General features: G+C 35.1%; 1 protein-coding gene across 6 annotated transcripts in view; it reads left to right on the top strand.

Annotated features, from left to right (window-relative positions):
• Positions 1-22,575, top strand: part of TBC1D5 (TBC1 domain family member 5) — a 438,974-nt gene that overhangs the window by 142,161 nt on the left and 274,238 nt on the right. For all 6 annotated transcript variants that reach the window (XM_087917673.1, XM_026708141.2, XM_087917675.1 and 3 more), the window contains one exon: positions 14,296-14,429. In XM_087917673.1, coding sequence (XP_087773799.1) covers positions 14,330-14,429 — 100 coding nt within the window. In that variant the 5' untranslated portion in view covers positions 14,296-14,329. The remainder of the gene's footprint in view (positions 1-14,295; positions 14,430-22,575) is intronic.

Genomic DNA, 22,575 nt, shown 5'->3' with positions numbered 1-22,575 from the left:
GTCATCTCTTCTATTCATGCTTTCAGGTCTTTTTTCAATCTCTATGGCTCCTCTGATAATTCTGTGGCTAGGGTTTTCTATAGTGGCTAGGGTTTTGGTGCCGTTGAAGTCGATGCTATGACCTGTGGCTTTCATGTGTTGGACTAGTGAGGAAGTGTGTTCCAGCTTTTTTACTGCATTTTTGTGTTCATCCAGGCGGGTACTTAATCTTCTATTGGTGTGTCCAATGTATGTGGCAGGGCATGATGCACAGGGGACTTCATGTATGCCTTGGTTTTCAAGTTCAATTTTATCTTTGGGTTTCTTAGGATGGCTGCTATTTTTCTGTCTGTTTTGAAGGCAGTCTTGATGTGATGCTTGTGTAGTATCTTACTGATTTTGCCTGTAGTACCTCTTATGTAGGGCAGGACAGCTGTTCCATAGGTCTGTTCATCTTCTAGGTCTCCATTATGTCTCAGTGTGTTTTTGTGGATCAAGCCGGTGATTTTGCTTTTGTGGAAGCCGTTGGCTGTCAGTACTTTAGTCAGGGTGCATAGTGCAGTCTTTATGTGTGTCTTGTCTGCCAGGCATTTGGTTCTGGCAATTAGTGTTTTGGCCACTGAGTTTATCTGTGCTGGGTGATGGTGGGATTGGACGTTGAGGTAGCGGTTGGTGTGTGTTTTCTTCTGGTATATGTGTCCTAGTGTGCCATCTGTTTTTTTGTAGATTAGTACATCTAGGAATGGTAGTTGTTTGTTTCCGTTTCCATGTTGAATTTGATTTTGGGGTGTGTGCTGTCTAGGTGTGTTAGGAAATTGTTTAGGATTTCTTTTCCATGGGGCCAAATAACAAATGTGTCATCGATGTATGTTAACCATAGTTTTGGTTTGTGGGTGGCATTGGCTAGGGCTCTGGATTCGAATTCTTCCATGAACAGGTTTGCAATGATGGGTGACAGTGATGATGCCATAGGGGCTCCTTCAATTTGCTTGTATCTTTGTCCTTTGTATATGAAATATGTGTTGGTTAAGCAGTGTTCTCTTAGTTCCATGAGGTGTTTGGGTGGTTGGTATTTATTTTTGATGATTCCTAGGGTTTCTTTTATCGGGACTTAAAAAAACATGTATGTGTATATATATATATATGTGTGTGTGTGTGTGTGTGTGTGTGTGTGTGTATGTGTGTTTTCTTAAGTTTTCGCGGGTATCTATATGTATGGTATTCAGCTTTGTTTGGGTATTTTCCCACGTCATTATAGTTTTGCTTTTAAAGTTGTAGCGACATTTCGGTAGAATCTCATCTGCTATCATCAGGCTTCTGTATTGTGTTCGTCTGTGAGTTAGGCTTTCGCAGCCGTTTCCATTTTAAATTTGGTGCTAGCCTACTGCTGTGTTAGAATGGTTTTTTCTTCATCCTGATTGGTTGGGAGTCTTGGTCTGTGTTTATTGGTCCCCTGCTCATCATTGGACAGACCAATAGAAGAATAAGTACCCGCCTGGATGAACACAAAAATGCAGTAAAAAAAGCTGGAACGCACTTCCTCACTAGTCCAATACATGAAAGCCACAGGTCATAGCATCGACTTCAACGCCACCAAAATGACACCAATGGCACCTAGCCACTGTAGAAAACCCCAGCTACAGAATTATCAGAGAAGCCATAGAGATTGAAAAAAAACCTGAAAGCATGAATAGAAGAGATGACTCTACCAGACTGTCAATTATCTGGAAGCCTGCACTCACAAACAAACAATTTTCCACACCACAAGCCAAGCAAACACGTGGGCACAAACAGACCCCCCCCCGATACCTCCAGCTCAAACACACCCCAACCAGGCATCCAGATGAAACCTAGCTTCCTAATAAATGATAGCCGTCCGTTTACTCAAAGCCAAGCCTCACGAAAAGCCTCCAATACAGGAAACACAATGTTGCCAGCCAATCAAGACAAAAAAATGCTGCAAAACAGACAGAAGATATTAGAAACACCAATCAAGCAGAACACAGCAAACTCCAAGACCAATAAACACAGACCAAGACTCCCAACCAATCAGGATGAAGAAAAAACCATTCTAACACAGCAGTAGGCTAGCACCAAATTTAAAACAGAAACGGCTGTGAAATCCTGACTCACAGATGAACACAATACAGAAGCCTGATGATGGCAGATGAGATTCTGCCAAAACGTCGCTACAACTTTAAAAGCACAACTATAATGACATGGGAAATACCTGAACAAAGCTGAATACCATACATACATACATACATACATACATACATACATACACTGTTCAAAAAAATAAAGGAAACACTTAAACAACACAATGTAACTCCAAGTCAATCACACTTCTGTGAAATCAAACTGTCCACTTAGGTAGCAGCACTGATTGACAATCAATTTCTCATGCTGTTGTGCAAATGGAATAGACAACAGCTGGAAAGCATAGGTAGTTAGCAAGACTAATAAAGAAGTGGTTCTGCAGGTGGTGACCACAGACCACTTCTAAGTTCCTATGCTTTCTGGCTGATGGTTTGATCACTTTTGAGTGCTGGCGGTGCTTTCACTCTAGTGGTAGCATGAGACGGAGTCTACAACCCACACAAGTGGCTCAGGTAGTGCAGCTCATCCAGGATGGCACATCAGTACGAACTGTATCTGTCAGCATAGTGTCCAGAGCATGGAGACGCTAGGAGGAGACAGGCCAGTACATCAGGAGACATGGAGGAGGCCATAGGAAGGCAAAAACCCAGCACCAGGACCACTACCTCTGCCTTTGTGCAAGGAGGGACAGGAGGAGCACTGCCAGAGCCCTGCAAAATGACCTCCAGTGGGCCACAAATGTGCATGTGGCTGCTCAAATGGTCAGAAACAGACTCCATGAGGGTGGTATGAGGGCCTGACGTCCACAAATGGGGGTTATGTTTACAGCCCAACACCATGCAGGATGTTTGGCATTTGCCAGAGAACACCGAAATTGGCAAATTCACCACTGGCACTCTGTGCTCTTCACAGATGAAAGCAGATTCACACATTCTGCTGCCTGCAACATCCTCCAGCATGACCGGTTTGGCAGTGGGTCAGTAATGGTATGGGGTGGCATTTCTTTAGGAGGCCGCACAGCCCTCCATGTGCTCGCCAGAGGTAGCCTGACTGCCATTAGGTACCGAAATGAGATCCTCAGACCCCTTGTGAGACCATATTCTGGTGCGGTTGGCGCAGGGTTCATTCTAATGCACGACAATGCTAGACCTCATGTGGCTGGAGTGTGTCAGCAGTTCCTGCAAGACGAAGGCATTGATGCTATGGACTGGCCCTCCTGTTCCCCAAACCTGAATCCAATTGAGCACATCTGGGACATCATGTCTCTCTCCATTCACCAACACGTTGCACCACATACTGTCCAAGAGTTGGGAGATGCTTTAGTCCAGGTGTGGAAGGAGATCCCTCAGGAGACCATACGCCACCTCATCAGGAGCATGCCCAGGCATTGTAGGGAGGTCATACAGGCATGTGGAGGCCACACACACTATCATTTTGACTTGTTTTAAGGACATTACATCAAAGTTGGATCAGCCTGTAATGTTTTTTTCCACTTTAATTTTGAGTGTAACTCCAAACTCAGATCTCCATGGGTTGCTAAATTTGCTTTCCATTGATAATGTTTGTGTTGTCAGCACATTCAACTATGTAATGAACAAGGTATTTAATAAGAATATTTCATTCATTCATATCTAGGATGTCTTATTTTTGTGTTCCCTTTTATTTTTTGAACAGTGTGTGTGTGTGTGTGTGTGTGTGTGTGTGTATACACACACACACACATACATGCACACACACGCACAAGTACTTTGATACAGACCTTGAACAAACAGCAATCAGTAATCAGCTATACCACATGGAGAAGGAGATACATCCTCACAGGGTCTCCCTTATATTACAGTCTCTTAAAGTGGTAGCAATCAAATAACCTGCTGCCTCATTGCTACCATTTCATCATCATTACAGTATTACAGCATTACACCATTACAGCAGCTGATCAGCTATTAAATCATCATTACCCTGGCAGTTTAAGGTATTGTGGACAAGTGTTTCAGATCTTTAGTTTCAATGCAATGATAGCTGTAATTAGAATCTTTTAACATTTGCAAATTCTTAATCTAATAATTTCAGCTTCCCTTAGTCCATAGTTGGGATAGGGTTGGATACAACCCTATCCAAGCTGATCTTTTGTATGAACAGTACAATAAGAGCAATATATTATATTGATCTTTCTAACTTATAAGATTCTCAGTGGTATATTTGCGTACCGCCCAGTGATTCTTTTAAAAGCAGGCTTTTTAAAGAGCTTTCATAATTGAGACTAGGCAATTCTTGGAAGTTCCTTAATATTATAAATATAAATATTGCAATGCAAATTTTATGTTAATTTATTTTTGTTAAAAAATCAAACATCTGTATATACAATGGGACCTTTTTTTCTTGTCCAGAACTATCCACCTATCTCTGTGCTGTATTAAAGTTCACTAGGTTTCAGGAAAAGAATCATCCCCTCCATTTTGGATGAATAGGACTATTTCTGTTAATGTAAATAAGGAATTAGTTTTCAGTTTGAATATCATATATGCTAGAATTCTCTCTCATATTGCCACATTAATATAGACTTCATTAATAAGCATTACAGGTGGCTTTCCTTATTTACTGTGCCTCAGCTAAAATTGAGACAATACATTTTTTAACAAAAATTCTCAAAAACTTTTGAATTTTGCCAGTGTGTTGCACAGACAGCCATATAATATCTAGACTGAATTCAGGGGCCTCATTTTTAGTTGATTAGTGGCAGCTGGAAAAGATTTATAGGAAAAATGAAGTGAAAAACAGACTACAATAGCTTTTTAAAAAACAAAACAAAAAATAAATCAAGGAGATTTATGACTATCACTTGTTTACATCTATGTTTTTTTAATAAAACAGGCTTAAAAGATTAGTCACAAGGTGTTACAAGATTTATATAAAATATAAAGACAGATGTTCTTAAAATCTTCTTAATGTTTAGTGAAAAAAATAAATTATCTTGTATTTGTTGCATGCATATGACAACAAAGCTTCCATGAAAATCAGTACTAAAGAGCAAACCTTATATTAGCAATGCAAGCTATCAAGAATTGTGTGTTGTCTAAACTATAAATGCATGACATCTATATTTGCTTTGTGCTGTTGCTTATAGATCCATTCTATGTTTACACAGTCTCTGGATGTATGTCTAAATATTTCTTTCACTGGCATATCAAGGGTTTGTAGTAGCCTTTTCCAACCTTAACCTGCACATTGTTTAATGGCTTTTTACCATGCTAAGAAAAAAAATCATCAATTTAATTGTGTCCTTAAATAATAATATTGTATATTATTATTACAGTAAATTATTAATACTGTATATGATTGCCGTTTTTCTGCACTTATGAATAGGAAATAGAGTTTTGAAGAAAATGTAACTTGGGAAACAGTGGGAGAAATACTGAATTGCATTTTCATATCCATGCTTTGTATTATTTCATTCAACAGAAGCTTAAAAAAATACGATGACTTAAGGGTAATCATGTTATTTGCATAATGATTATTTGAATAGAATATAAGAACAATCAATGACAGCAACTACAACAAAATCTGTTTCTTCACAGATTTTGCAGTCTAAAAATAGATAGTTTTTTTAAAAAAATTTGATTTTTATTTTTAGATATACATCAATATCAATATATGAACAGTGTGACCCCTGGATATTATTCATTTTGATACAAATATCAATAATGATAATCATAGTAGTTGCTATAAACTTACATAATCCTAGTATAAATATACATGTTTTTAGAGTAGTTATTCAATATTTCAATGTTCCATTTTAATGCCAATTATATTATAAGCATACATAGTAATACCATCTTTCCACCTCTGATCTTTTCCATCAAATTATTACATATTCTGTTATATAAAAATTATATTTGCTAATATTTTCCCTATTTCTTATTTCTACCTCTATTCTCACTTCTAATTAGGTCGCCTGTCAACTCGTAAAACATTCCTATGCCTGTTTTCAAGTTGCCATAAATGGGGGGAAGGGGATCTGAAGGAGCAGAATGGCAGTTTAAAACCAGAAGCACATTCCATGCTTATCTTACAAAGATTATAGCTAACCTACCTGATCTTCTGCCAGCGAAAATCCTTTATTGGAGAACGTGATTGATGACATCCAACCCTCGAACATGCTTCATTGGAAAATCTGATTTATGAAACACCCAGGTGGGAGGGGGGAAACAGGGTCACAGGTGAATATAAATTACATATGCCAGAGCTGGCTTCATTTGGGTTAATGCCAACATATTGCTCCTAATAAATATTTTATATTCTTTTGAAGCTTGGTTCAAGGCTCATAATTTAATTAGGGTAATCGGCAGAACCCTAACAGCACCATTGCTAATCCTAATATTAATATACATGTTTATATTAAGACATAGTCCTTCATTGTTCAAAGTCACAATATCCCATTCAATACCAGTCTTCCTATTATTTAGACATATTTAATAATACCATCTCACAACCTCCAATCTTTCCATCTATTACTTCATATAAAGGTGGATATTCTTATTTCTACCTCTATTCAAATTTCTAATCAGGCCATCATTATATTAGAAAAAAAAGAATATATATAGATATACACACTCTCTTTCTCTCTCACACACATATGTATACCCCCCCACTCACACACACACACACACACACACACACAGTTTCTATCCATCATCTCTTGTTTGTTTTAATACTTCAATTCTTACTCATTTTTTGGCTCGCCTCCCATATTCTTTGGATCTTTGTCTCTATAACATCTGTAACTTCACCATTCAGACTGAATACTTTTCCATCTCTATCCACAAGTCTGGAGACTCACCTATCCACCCAAACCCCTATTTCCCTTTCAAAAATATATTCCAGATTATCCGATTCCATTAAAACAATGGATAGTTTTGATAAACAGTGAAAGGGAATGGAAAAATATGTGGAGATAAACTTTTCCAAAATTCCACATAATTTGCAGAATGTTCCTCCCTCTCTTAGAGAATCTGAAGACCACACTGAAGACTTTAGAGGCTTTTAGATGCTTCAAACATTTTATAAATTGAATCTGTAAATTTTGAATGATGCTAATATTGCTGAGTGTCTGACAGAGTTCTCTCAGTTAGCACAATCCTTGATTGACCAAACTACCATGTGAAGAAATTTATCTTTCTCAATTTTCCAATTCCACATTAACAACCATTTTTACTCACTTAATCCCAATGTGTTGCTTTTGAAGATCTTTGTTGCTCCCCTTTTGAAAATTTATTCCATCTAAAGAAATCACCAAGGGACAAACACAAACAAAATGGACTACATATAGCCATTTTGAATGACGGGTCCTTTGAGCAGATTTTGCCATTTTGCATTCAGGTTCTTTGGCCAGTTTTTTCTACTCATCCATCTAGTGCTAATAGGAAACATAGCTCTTTTAACCAACTCTAGTTCAATAGTTACACAGCCAAGATTTTCCTGCTTTAAGGAGTATTTAAAGGATCCTCTCTCTTACAATACGCAGGACCTTCTCCTATCCAAAAGAAACAAACCAGTTTTGGAGCAAACTAATCTCTGCTACTCTTTCCCAGAATTCAGCTCTATTTTGAAAATACCTAACTGCATCAGTTTGCTTCCCTTAATCTACAAATTTCTATTACCATTTCAGTTTGAGAAGCATTTCAGATTGCTTTACATACAGGAGGAATTGCCCCACCTTAACAGGGAACTAGATTATGAACTTTGTCTGCTTACTTCCTGGCTCTCTACATCAATCTCTGAAATTATATGATCCCAAACTGATTAAAAACTTGAAATCAAGCAAAGATCCTGGGCACAATTTTATTTCAGCGGAATTATCCAAAACAATTTAGACTAGTTGGTGCCTGTTTTGGCTTTTCTGCTAACTTACATTGATAATCATGCTAAGGTTCCTGACAATTGGAACCTAGTTTTAGTGATCCCAATCTACAAAAAAGGAGGCTCACCCCATTAGCGCTCTCAGTGTGGTTAGCAAACAGTATGCCAGACATTTATATAATAAGCTCCTGGATTGATTGTAACTGACAAAAGTTGGCTGACAAATAGGCAGGCTTTAGAGAAGACTGCTCAAACATTGCCTATGCTTCAACCCTACAACATCTCATTGAGAAATACTTGGAACATGTTCATCATTCTGCAGATTGCTAATTGACCCTAGATATTCTTTTGATCTCATTTCCAGCAAAGCAAGACCTTTAAATATTTGAAGATTGTCTTCCAAGTTATAGGTAAATCTCACACTGACTATGTCACTTTAAATGCATAAAAACTTTACAAGCCTTTTGTTTTTCCAAAGGAGAACAACATATACCCACAGTGAGAAAAATCTCTGCTAAGATCCAAGCCCAGCTTCTTTTTGGAGTTCTTGGGCCACTACAAGTCATTTCTTCTTATGGAATAGAATGGAATGAACCTTGAAGGTCTTCTAGACGAGCAGCCTGTTCAAGCAGGAAAAATCTATATCATTTCAGATAAATGACTGTCTAGTCCAGGCATGTCAAATTTGCAGGTTGGATGCCACCCACAGTTTAGCTAAGGGGGAAAAGTCATCATATGTCATATGTGAGTTTCACATCCGTGGTCTAGTCTTTTCTTAAAAACCTCCACAGTGATGGAGTACTCACGATTTCTGAAGGCAAACTGTTCCATTGATTAATTGTCCTCACTGTTAGGAAGTTTATCCTTAATTTCAGGTTGCTTCTCTCTTTGATTAGTTTCCATCCATTGTTTCCCTGACCTCTGGTGCTTTGGAGAATAATTTGACCCTCTCTTCTTTGTGACAGCCCTTCAAATACTGGAATACTGCTATCATGTCATCCCCAATTCTTCTTTTCTTTAGATTAGGACTAGCCAAACGCAAATCCTGCAGCTGTTCTTCATATGTTTTAGGTTCCAGGCCTTTGATCATCTTAGTTACTCTTCTCTGAACTTTTTCTAAAGTCTCAACATCTTTTTTGTAGTATGGTGATTAAAATTGTTTACAGTATTATAGATGTCTTCTTACTAGGATTTTATAAAGCAGTGTAATACTTCATGATCTTGATTCTATGCTTCTGTTTATACAACCCAGGATTATATTAGATTTTTTGGCAGCGGCGGCATACTACTGGCTCATATTCAAGTAAGTGATCATCCACTAGGATTCCAAGGTCCCTCTCTATTATTTTTGAGCCATGTCTCATCTAATTCAGTCCAGGTTTTTGAGAACCGTCTTTAAAGCACTTTGCTCTCAAACACAATTCTTCACCATGACACTAGCCTCCTTAAAATGGAAAAATCTAACTGGATTTATATGTTTTCCTACTGGCTTAAACTCTTCTTCTTTCTATTCAGCTTGGCTCTTTTAATTATAACTGATACTTTCTAGTGTTCTTAGAGTCAGGCACAATACATACCAAATTGCAACTTTCTGGCTATTCATGGCCAGCAATCACCTTGATGGTTACGAATGCACACTAGCTGATTTCAAATAGTGAGCCAGTGTTCTAGAGTTGAAGTAGACTTTCCAGCTGTACTCGGAAATTGATCATGTGTTTGATCCTTCCTCGGGCTCAACCTGGTCATCTCCTACATCGATATAATTTAAGGGTTTTAGTAAGTTAATTATTCTGATAAAAGCAATTAACTATGATCACATTATGATCACATTGATGACAGCTCACTTCAAATACCCTGACAACCTCATTTATTGGTTTCATATAGAATAAAACAATTGTTAAAAGACTATTTAGTCTATTACTTCTTCAAAATCATATTGCTGTTTGGAGTAGAAATGTTATATCATCATGCATCTATGGAATCTTCAACACTAGTGCAGTAACATATGAAAATAAATAAATTAAAGGAGTATGCTGGTTGTATGATTCTCTTCCATCTATCTTTCTAACAATAAATGTTACATTTCAGTGCAGATGCAAGAATTTCAATGTCAAATGCACATTTAAAATTGTTGAAATAAGTTTAAATAATTATTTTCTTCCAAAAATGGTAGGCACTGAATTGCCACCAATCTCTCTGAAAACCTGTCCAGTTAAATATATTGTCTGGTATTAGCAACAAGTGAATTACTAAAATATTTAGGGACAAAGAAGATGGTTGGATAAGCAGACTTTCAGTTCTTCAGGTTGATCTCAGTAACTATATTTTACACTGGATTGTGATCTATAAAACATTATATAATGACCTTTATTTTATATACATGTGGTTCTTGCAGTGCCATTTTATAAGCATCTATTCATATTTCCTGTGTATTTGAAGCAATTCTTATTATTTCTCATTTCTGACATTTTAATATATGACAGAATTTATATCTTTTCTTTAAGTGCTACTAAGGTAATGTAGAGTTAAATCTTAAAGCAGTATTTTAAAACTCATGCTTATTATTCTTACATCCATATTTCTGAACTATGCTTGAGAAACTACTGTTTAATAGACAACATTTGAATAATACAAATGGTTGGTTGGTTAAAATGGATTGAGGCTTCAAGGTAGTACCATTGGGTGATATTTAATATTGAATGACATGTATTAAGACAAATGCTTTTATATATAATTTATTTGATGTTGCAAATGCATTTATCTTGTGAGATACAGACCCCCTGATGCAAAATAAAGCATTCTGGAAAGGTTTTGAGTAAATAAATAATAAAACCACTTTGATACATAATCTAACAATATTAAATATTAAGACTTTAACATGATTGATTTTAATACTTAATTAACGTATTTAAAGTCCAATGAAACACTGTTTTGTATTGAAGGTTATATTGATAGTGTTTAAAAGTTTCAAAATTTTCCTAAACAGAATGAAACCAGCTACAATTCGTAATCACTAGATTTTATAGTTAATAGTGACAGTTTATTTGATGAAATGAGCTATACTGCATTATGTTTTGGAATCCAGCTGATATACTTCCTTGTATTAAGCAGATTTTTTATTTGCATCATTCCATTTTAATGATCTAAAATCTGATACAATTTATAAGAGAAAACATGCTTGCTTTGCACTATCTAAAATATGTCAAATTGTGTGTGTTTTTATATATCTAAAGAAAACACTTGCTTGGTGACAGATGGTGGTTAGTGAATTATGAAAGAAGCTTGGTAGGTGAATAAGAAAGATGTTCAGTGTTTGATGACTTTTCTTGCTTTCTGTAATAGAGGTTGAGAGTTAGTGCTCATTTCATCTATGTGGAAGAGACTAGAGGCAGGATACTTTTTTGAGGGAGATTTTTACCTGCAAATTTAAAAGGTCAGCAATATAAAGGCCTGGATATATCCTTTTATTTTGCTTGTGTAAGAATTTCCTTGTTTGAAAATAGAGACAAAACTTTAAAACATCCTTCTAGAGAACATACTAATAGCAGCTAATTATTATCTTGTTTACTTGGTACAGTCAAAAGTATTGGAAAATGTAATGCATAGTAAAATGATAAAATGGCTATAAAAATAGAATATGTAGCAGCAAAATGAGGGGCACAGTTCATGTTTGGAACATGAAATACCATGGCATTATATAGCATATAAAATAGGTAGTAAATTTAAACCAACGTATTTATCTACCAACATGAATCAATAATAAAGTACCATTTTTGCAAAAAATAAATAATTAAGTTGATCTCCAGTTAGAACTTGCAAAGACCTGCTAAAAGTTAGCATGGTCAATATTAACTTAAATAGGTTTGGAAATAGCAATAGCACTTTGACATATATGGCTTTATAGTGCTTTACAGCCCTCTCAAAATGGTTTACAGAACATATTGCCCCCAACAATTTGGGTCCTCATTTTACCCACCTCGGAAGGATGGAAGGCTGAGTTAACCTTGAGCCTGGTGAGTCAACCTGAAATATGAAATATAAATTAATAAAATACCATAGTACAGTGGAACCTTGGGTCACGAACACTTCTGTTCACAACCAAATCAGGTTTCGCCCCAAAAATCCATCCAATTTGTGAATTGGGTCACGATTCAAAAATTGGGTGGTGAACAAACCCAGCTGCAGTAGATTCCCTTTCTGTACCGATTTCCCCTTCTGCGCATGCGCAGTCCCCGCAATTTTTTGTCCATGCATGTAGTCGGTTGTGCTTCCAGTTATGACCAAATCAGATTGTGACTGTAGTCCTGGAACAGATTACGGTCGCGACCCGAGGTTCCACTGTACTTAGAAGTTTGTGCATTATTTTGACTTTTTCAATATTTTTGCATAAATATCATTTAAAGCACATCTGTTGGCCACACAAATCTTAAAATTACATGAAGATTCAAAGTTACAATGGCACTGAAAAAAGTGATTTATGACTGTTTTTCACACGATTGTTGAAGCATCCCCATGGTCACATGATCAAAATTCAGAAACTTGGCAAGTGGACTCATATTTATGACAGTTACACTGACAGTTACCTTTTGCGATCTTCTGACAAGTGAAATCAAGCCAGATTCACTCATCAATCTTGTTACTAATGTAACAGCTGCAATTATTCACTTAACAATTGTGGCAAGAAAGTTGTAAAATGGAGTAAAACTCACCCAGTAAATGTATCACTTAACAATAAAAATTTTGTGCTCAATTTTAGTCATAAATCAAGGATTACCTGTAGTTTATTATAGTCAGAGCAAGAAATTTAGGAAGAACCCACCTAATTGATCAGGCAATTAAAGTGGCAGCTGGAGATTTGTACCTTCAATTTGGAAGGTGCTGTTACTTATAATAAAATAGGACTAGCTTCTCTAGTTGTGTTTCCTATCTGATTTACCTGGAAGGGATAACATATGATGTAAAAAGCAGTAATTAACATTTTGTAATTAATGAGAAACTTATGGAACTTGCATAATAGACAAAATTCTCCAAACTATATTTTTATAGCATATTGAAGCTATACTAAACAAGGAAATATTTACCTTGGGATTATGTTTCATATCCATATGGCATCTACCAATGAAATATAAAAAGTGAAGATGATATTCTTGTAATGTGAGGAAGGGGGGAAACCTGTATTTGTATGTGAATTAGATGGGAACCAAAGAACAGGCCATTGCAGGGAAAGATGCCCCAATATTTAACACCAGCATAATGTTCTATCACTCTCATGCCTAGATCTTAGAGAGTAGACCTTCATAGGGCCTTCAGTTGCTGCTGATGAATGCCAAATCAGCTAATAAATCCCCCTCCCTATTTGTGACCTCCCTGAAGAGGCCAACCTGGCTGACTCCAGAAAAGATGTGTCCAGTTGGGTTTAGGGTTTGCACTAGCCAAGGCCTCAGGGAGAGGATGTAGCAGTTGTCATCCAATAATTTATTTTGGCCTTTGGAAATCATGCTCCTCAGGTTTCCAAATGTGAAAGTCTGTTCCTGACACTGGGCTTGTGAATCAGTTAGTATTCTTGCTGCTGTATCAAACTCCCTGCTGGTTCATGCCTTCAGTGCATTCGACCTAGTAGAAAATTCCAGCTGGTAAAGTTAAAAAGAATAACCTTTTCCATTGTGGCCCCCATCTTGTGGAATATTATATTGTCCTGTTGAGAATATTCCCACCCTTTTGCCCTTTTAGAGGGTCATTAAAACCTAGTTTTGTCAATTGGCTTGGGGCCCATGAAGACACTTCCTGCTGGAGGTGGTTAATGATGTAAGAACATTTCATTCCAGTGCTATCTGCCACTTGGTTTTGTATGTATATAATTCTTCTTAATTTTAATGTTTTTAACGTTTTTATATTTATCTTTTTAAGCTTTCTAGAGTCACTTTATCAGTGAAATGGGATGGAGGGGACTCATTAATTTAATAAATAAATAAAACATACAAGTGAACACAAATACAATTCTGTTAAGTTTGTCTGATACTGAATACACTTAAAAGTTTTCTTAAATTCAAACACAATTGGTGATCTACATGGATACAGTTATTCACTTTTCTTGAGAATAATGCAGAAGTGGTCATTAAAAGATTCTATGTGTTTATATGAAATATTGGGACATTCTTCAAAAAGCAAACATATATTGTGTAATAATACACATTTCTTGTAATCGTTTGTACGTTAGTAATTGATAGTATGATTAGTTGCTGTGCCAGGCAGAAATTCTTAATAATTTTCTGAATGAAATACTGCATTTTCTTTACATCTTAATACAATAGGAATAGTAGGTAGTATGGATTAATAATTTAATTTTAATTTTTCATCCAGATAATTCAACTTATTGGACGTGTCAAATCTCAATATGTATCACTCTGTTTCTGGAGCTAGCCATCCTTTGCAAACTGAAGAGCAAGAAATAGGAATTGATCCCCTTCAGAGTTATGGAAACAAGCCTGATGAAGGTGAGTGTATAATTTCTATACTGCAGTTGCACTTTAAAAATATTTGGAAAATCTTGGAATGGCAGCTTCTTTTGAGATACATTTCAGGAGAGAAGTTGTTTTGTTTTCAAATAAGTAAAATTTGTAATAAGCAATGCTTTGTAAATTGGACATTAATAAAACTGTGAGAACTCAAGTTAAAATTAGTTTGGAACACTATTCAGGTAGTTACCTTTTCCAGTCATTGTGAATACTTATTTTACCATCAGAATATTGACATTCAATATAACTTTTATATAGTGTCTACAAAGATTAACTCATTTTTTCTTGCTTGCTTGTTACTTCATCTTTGTTAGTGTTCTATTTTTGCTAAAATAAACATTTGCTTTATTGAACAACTGCAGTGATTCGATTAACTAGGGCAAGAAAGGTGGTAAAATGGGGCAAAACTCACTGAACAAAAGTTAACAACAGAAATTTTTGGCTTAATTGTGATTGTAAGTTGGGGACTACATATTTCTACTGTTGACTGATATGAGAGTTCTCACTGCTAGTTTCTATCTTCATGAATATCCTCTCAAGGCTTCAGAACTCCCATACCAAGTTTCTAAAGAATTATTTCCTTCCATATTGTGGAAGAACATGTACATGTATTCATCTTTACAAAATAGAGGATGATGTGCAAATTATCTCTCATTTTATTGTAACATTCCTGATACAGTCCAGAGAACTACCATGTTTTCCCCAAAATAAGACCCAACTATTAGCTTTGGAAGCCATATTTTACTGAGAAACTTCCACTTCTCTAAAAAACTGCTGACACCAACTAGAATTATAAGCCCTAGCATGATTTTTCAGGATGCTCATAATCAGGGGTGGGATTCAATATTTTTAACAACTGGTTCTGTGGACATGGCTTAGTTGGTGGGCGTGGCTTTGTGGTAATGTGACTGGCTGGGCGTGGCCAACTCAACATCACTCACATCGAGGCACGCATCTCCTCGCCTGGCCTCTCATGACAGTGGGGATGCGGCAAGTGTCGTAAGTGTGAAAAATGGTCATAAGTCACTTTTTTCAGTGCCATTGTAACTTTAAATGGTCACTCAACACAAGCAAAGGACCAACAAAGGAGGGGAAAAAACTCCAGAGAAGTTCCAGAGACAGGAAGTCTAGTCCTGCCAAGAATGTAATAAGGGTTAACAGAGAGGCAGTTTCTGTAAGCAACACCAGAATGCTTCCTTCCTGCCTTCCTTACAGGATTAGACCAGTAATTTCTTCTAACAACCGGTTCTCCAAACTGCTTAGAATGTAACAACCGGTTCTAGCGAATAGGTGAGGACTGGTAGAATCCCACCCCTGCTCATAATATAAGCCCTACCCCCAAAATAAGCCCCAGTTAAGATTGTCAGCCGGATGAATGCATTTAGTACTGTATTTCCCCCAAAATAAGACCTAACTAGAAAATGTCCTAATGCGTCTTTTGAAGCAAAAATTAATATAAGACCCAGTCTTATTTTCTGGGAAACATGGTATTCCCCATCATATTTTGCTTTCAGAAGATAACAAAATAGGTAGTTCATACCTTCATTGTAACAGGTTATGTTTATGATTTTGCTGTAAGTATTTTTCTGCAGGTACTCATTATTTTCAGCTTGTACAAATGGTTTATCTGCTTGGGTCAGGAGACAGTCACTAATTTAAAATCAGTAAGTAATAAAATGGTAATGTAATAGAAATAAAAATAGTAAGTTGACAAAAATGCCATATTTAATATTTAATATGGCTGGCTATGTGACTAAACATGATAATAATTTAAAAACTTTATAATATGGGACTAAAATATTAAACAAATTTGTATAGGCAACCATTTCTCACTGAGTTGCATAAAGTAATTGAATAAAACAACAGAAAATCTACATTAAAATCTTATTTTAAAAGTTAAATATTATAAATACAAATATATATATACCACAGGGAAAGAGAGGATAAGAATCACCTCCTCCACAATAAAGCCATCAAAGCTTGTCTCCAGTTCCCTAGGAGCCTCAAGCCTTAATAACATAACACAAGTCTTAAGACGCTACAAAATATCAAAAGGAATGGAGTTAATCTAATTTTGGGTCAAAATATTTCATAAAATGGGCATGATGGCAGTGAAAGCACATCTCCTAATACCCACCAAATGTAGATACTAGTTGATGGTACTTGCAGCGTACCTTGTCTGTCAGCTCTGATGGGCTGGGCTGATGTAACTAAGCCCCTCGCATAACTTTGTCGCATATCATAAAGACTTTAAAGATTAAAATCAGATAACTCATAGCTTCCATGGGGTAAATGAAATGTGGTTCCATTTAGTTTTCCAGGGTAGAGAAATATAATTGGATATCATCAGTCTACTTATAATACTTCATCATGTTGCAGTGAATGAGATCATTGAGCATCCTGTTGCTGAACTAGAACTCCTAGCATCCCTCACATCTGCCGATTGGTTGGCTGCTGTGCTCTGCCTCAATAATATCTATAAGGCTAGACGTTTTCCATTCCTCTTTTAAAATCTAGCTTGCAAAAAATCTTTTTTAGTATATATAATCTAATGTTTACTCTTTTCTGCTGCTCAACTGAATGTGCATTTAGGGGATATCTCATATTGGACAGAAACAGTATATTCATTCACATATCCTTGTGCATATGAATGCAGTACCTTTATGTGTAAGGACTATATTCTCTGATTGACTAGGAGAAATCAACACAGTTTGAAAAATCCTTAATACTCTCTGTGCTTGGTTGTTATCTTGAAGAGTTTCATTACCCAAACTATGTAAGATAATCTGTGCTGGTAGGATGTGGGGTTTGGTCTCAGTTTATATTTTAGTGGCTTGCTATGGTAGGAATACTTTTAGTGGGCTGTTTGAGCTGTTTACCATTAGATCATTTGGCAGTTCTTTGATTGGGGTATTGTTCACTTCATGATTGTTGGTTTCATATTAATCAGGAAAAAAACCCTCTAAGACCATTCCCACCAATACTGACAGGGCAAGCCATCAGAATATAAATTGAGAGCAAACCCATCCTACTAGCACTGCTGATGTTGCCTAGTTTGGGTAATGAAATATCTGAAAGAAAACAACCAAGCTCAGAGAGGACCAAGGACCCCACATTCTCCAGCACGACGATTAGAGAATCCATGGATGGGTTGATGTATGCCTTTCTGCCTGGAGACTGAACTGTCACTTTCCCCCACTGTTCCCAAAGGGCTGCAATCACGGCTGCATGGGCGAAGCAGGCTTCGATCAAAGAGATCTGCAGAGCAGCAACATGGTCCTCACCATCTCCCTTTGTGTGCCACTATAAGTTGGACACTTTTGCCTCAGCTGAGGCTGCCTTTGGGAGGCAGGTGTTTCAGTGAGTACACGTAGCTAGGGGGATTCAGAACCACAATCCCCGCCCATAGGGACACCAGGCTTTGGCATGTCCCATCCATGGATTCTCTAATAGTCGTGCTGGAGAAAGAGCATTGTCTTACCTGAACACTTCTTCTCAGCACGGCGATGGAGAGTCCACTCCTTCCCTAGGAGACAGCTCCCTCTTCCAGCACAGGACACCGGAGGAGTCAACACCACCAATGAGTCCTTCAGATGCCGTGCTTTCGTCGTGAACTGGGGAAAGTGACAGTTGACGAGGGGTGTGGCAAAGATTATGGACTCAGGCTCCGGGCAGAAAGGCATGTGTCAACCCATCCGCTGACTCTCCATTGCCATGCTGAGAAGAAGCATTCAGGTAGGACAATGCTCTTGAATCCTGAGCTACAAACATTCTTTAAAATTCATTTTGCAATTATTTCTTCATATGTTTATGGCTTTATTTCTTTTGTCAAGAAATGCACATGTCAGAAATAATTATCTGAGATAACTGTACTATTTACAGATTATCTTTTTGAAGCATTCTGTCTGTGGGTGGGTGTATTTTTTCACCATATATACACAGAATCAGGATCAATTTTACTATGATGTGTCATGAGATATTAAAGAACATTGAATGTGACATTTTATTGTATCAATATGCTACACTTAAAGATGTAGTTAGTGTAGTAGTTAAGGCACCATACTAGAAACCAGGAGATGCGAATTCTAGTCTCACTATGCATATGAACCCTGGGCCAATAATTTTTTTCTCAAGTCCAGAAAAGGGGCAATGAAAAACCTTGTAAAGTAAACTGCAGGAATTTGCCCAAACAGTCTCAAGAATCAAATAAAATTGAACAGAAAGAAAAAAACAAATACAACATTTATAAAAGTGACTATTGCTACATTTTTAAATTACAGTATAATTTATTGTGCATATACATATTTTTAACTTTAGGAAATGCCTACTTTCTTGCATCTAAATTATCTAAAATAAACGATCTTCAAAATTCAAATCGCCTCACAAAGTTATTATATTTTATACTTTAATTTATTTTATACATCTAACATAAAATAATACATATATTTTAATATATAGATATTATTTTAAATATATATATTTAAAAATGATATTTTAAAGCTAAAATATTGGGAAAAGTTTGCTTGTGCATCCATTAAACAAAAATTGAAAATGTTTTATTTAGAGTAGAAAAATCAGTATCTCTTGAATATTTTAGCTATAATTCATAATTTTTAACTTCATTCAGCAAGTATATTTTATTTTATTCGTTTGTTTCTTTTTCTTTTTGCCTAGGAACAATTAGTTACCTATATAGGGAAGACTTCCTAGTTTTTTAACTTTAACATTGCTATGACATACAAAGTTATTAGTATTTGAATTGATGTTTAAAAGAGCCATTAATTCATTTACCACAAATGTTCATTAACAATGTAAATGTATGCTGATGTTCTATGAGACAAGGAAGTGACTAATGACTCTTCGCACTAACAACACTTAAAATGAATAGAAACTTAAGATAGCTAATCTTGAAGTAATCAAGACCCTCATTCAGCTTGGCATCTCTGTATGCTCTAAAACAGCTGTCAACTGTTAAAAATATATACACAACACACAGATATGAACATGCAAAGATAGACATATGTAAATATATGGTTCCTCAAAGTCATAAAGGTTACCAACCACCATGGTACATTTTTACATTCTATATGTAAATATTTTATATAAAGCATCTATTTCATCTCCATGACTTTTTTAACAGGGAAATACAAACTGCATTTTAATCTAATGCCATATGCAGCCAAGATTTATAATATTTCAGTTTTATACTGTTATTTTAAATAAAGCACGCTGTGGATATTGACAATAGGATGGACTTTAGTATAATTTTTTTAGCACAAATACTGAAATTTAGAATTAGTATTAAGTGGCTACAATTGTTCTATTAAAAAAGGGACATGTACTTTGTACAATGCATAAATCCTCCACTGTTTATATGCTACAGTGCATTTAAGTAACAATTTAAATTAGTCTACTCTATATCTTCATCTGATAATTAGGAATTTGTGGCTTGATAGTAAGGATTTTAACCAAGATAGAAAAGATAAATTCAGTATCAGCTCATATATGGATAATACAGGTTTCATTGATTAAGGGTCAAACTATATGGAAAAAAGCATGCTAAAATTGACCATTTATGTTGAAGAAAAAACACTCTACTGTTCTTTATAAAACAATATTGAAGTAATGGTCTTTTATTATGGTAAAATTACACACACATACACACACACACACATACACACAATTTGAACAACCTTTATAGCATTGTCTTTTTATAAATATCCCCTTTACCATTTATTTAAATTTAATTTATTTAAATATGAATGGAGGGTTGTTCCATTTGTTCCAATGAGTTAAAAATATAATTGGTTTCTTGGTCCATCTTTTAAAATGCTCTGGGCTGATTGCAAATAATATTGTCTTTAATTATTAGCTATAAGTCATCATTAGTCAGATTAATCATATATCACAGAAATGAGGTGATATTCTGAATACATTTAATGTCTCTACATGTACATCATGTATTTATTGAATAGGGAAACATATTGTCTTAAATATATTACTAAGGTTTTTCCATTTTCATCTTCTAGACGGAGTAGTACATTTGCATCTGTAGAACTTGCACATTTTTCATGCCCATCCCATGGAATTTATAGTATTCTTGACTCAACCATTTTGACTCTTTGGTACAAGAAGAAAAATGAAGAATCTGTCAGGATTTCTAGATTTAGTTATTATATCATGATCAATAAAATAGAATTCCAGTAAACTTTCCATAATCTATTTCCTGACCTTGTCTAGTTTGAAGGGCTGGTTTGGGCTTTCCCATGTCTTCATCAAGACAGAAGATGCATAATTGCTAAAGCAGTTGGATAGGGAATGGTATAAATTGAAAAATGAAAACACATGAAAGAAAAAATCAGTCCTTATTTATATTTTATAAAGATTTTGATTCTGATTTTGGTATTTTTGTGATTCAGTGTTAAGATAATTTAATGTAATTATATATTTTTGTGGTTTAGACTATGAGCCAAACATTTAGATTTGCTATGCAAGAGATAGATATGCACATAATTTCTTTTTTTAACACATCAGGTAGATATTAATTATAAAAGAAATCATTATTCCAGATATAAATAGAGACGTAATTCCTCATCTAATATGATTACAGAAAGAAATAGATCATTGGAGTTGCTTTGGTTATAAGGAACAATTAGAAAAGGTAAAAATTAAGCATGAAAATTTTATTTTAATGTGATAGGTATTAAAATATATCTCAAAATATTTGTTTGGATTAGAAAACTAAGTTATGAACAATTAAGAGTTGTGTAGAACATTCACTACTGAAACTTATTCAGTCTGCTTTATTTTATTCTCTCTAAATAGCATCAAAACTTCCTTCTGTTTCATACAACACCAGATGCTACTTAGCAAGCTTTTAATAGTCATTTATTAATAATAGCTTCTGTGTGTAGTTTGATTTTACTTGAACAGCTACAGATTTCTAGTGACAAAGGCCATTGGAATATCACTTCTCCACTTATGTCTGATAATAATTATTCCTGTCACTTGCTTCTTAAATAGTGTTCTCCTGTTTTGTAGTCACTTGTATATTTTCATGTATAGTAAAAAATTGGAGCATAAAACACAGTGAGCATCATTGTTTCTCTTTTTTCCTTTTTTTCAGGAAAACCATAGTTTAATTAATATTTTTAAATATATCTGAACTAATTTATCAACTATCATGCCACTTATATGGTCATGTCTCAATATTATTTAGGTTTTGAAGATATTGCATTTGAAATCAGCTGATAAGCTTAAATGCCTATTTAGAATTATTTGCTTTTGATTATTGATGTAGGAGGTATTGGCCTAATTTTGGCTATTATTGACATGTACAGAAGTCACCACAGAATCAACATAAAATGATGTATACTTTAAAACACCCAGTAATAAAATTCCTGTGGCAGTTCTTTCAATTTATATGTATAATTTACATAAATGTAAAAATTTATCCTATAAAACACAGTAGAATGAATCATTTAACAATGGTTGTGGATAATAATAGTTTGCCCATCAAAACTTCTACTTTTTAAGTATAGTGTTCTCATCTGCAAATCTGTTGTTCTTCATATAATCTATATAGTGGTAAATAAAATTATAGCATCTATGTTATTAAATCATTGATTTAAATAATATTTTATTTTTAGGTTTTTTTCTGACAGCTCAGATTCTTTAAATTCTTGAGAAATCTATGTGTTGTCATGATTGTTTGAGAACCAGATACAGCTTTCCCACAAATTTTCTTTTTCTCCAATTAAAAATACAGCTAAATAGATTAGTTATAATTTTTAAATTAAGTTGGTAGCTGTATGCAGATAAAAGATTTGAGTCCATTCTTTGTGTATTTAGTAATATCATCTAGTCTCAAATTGTGCATTTTAATTCAAAAATCTGTTCCAAGAAAATGAAATAAAATCAAATGCCCTGGATTTGAACCTGATTTGTCAAAAATATTTAAATTTAATTTAAAAGTCTAAATAAAGATGTTGAACTTATTTTAAACATTAAGTCCAGTATCTTAAGTCTTTCAGTGTAACTGCATTAGGACATATAATATGAAGAAATACAAGATTGTCATGACACATACCTGATGGTTTTTTTGCCATTTTCAACAAGGTGCATA

Source organism: Pseudonaja textilis, chromosome Z (genome assembly GCF_049901715.1).
Source record: "Pseudonaja textilis isolate UNSWEBS1 chromosome Z, rPseTex1.2, whole genome shotgun sequence".
Classification (NCBI taxonomy): Eukaryota; Metazoa; Chordata; class Lepidosauria; order Squamata; family Elapidae; genus Pseudonaja; species Pseudonaja textilis.
This window is presented reverse-complemented; position numbering and strand designations above follow the sequence as displayed.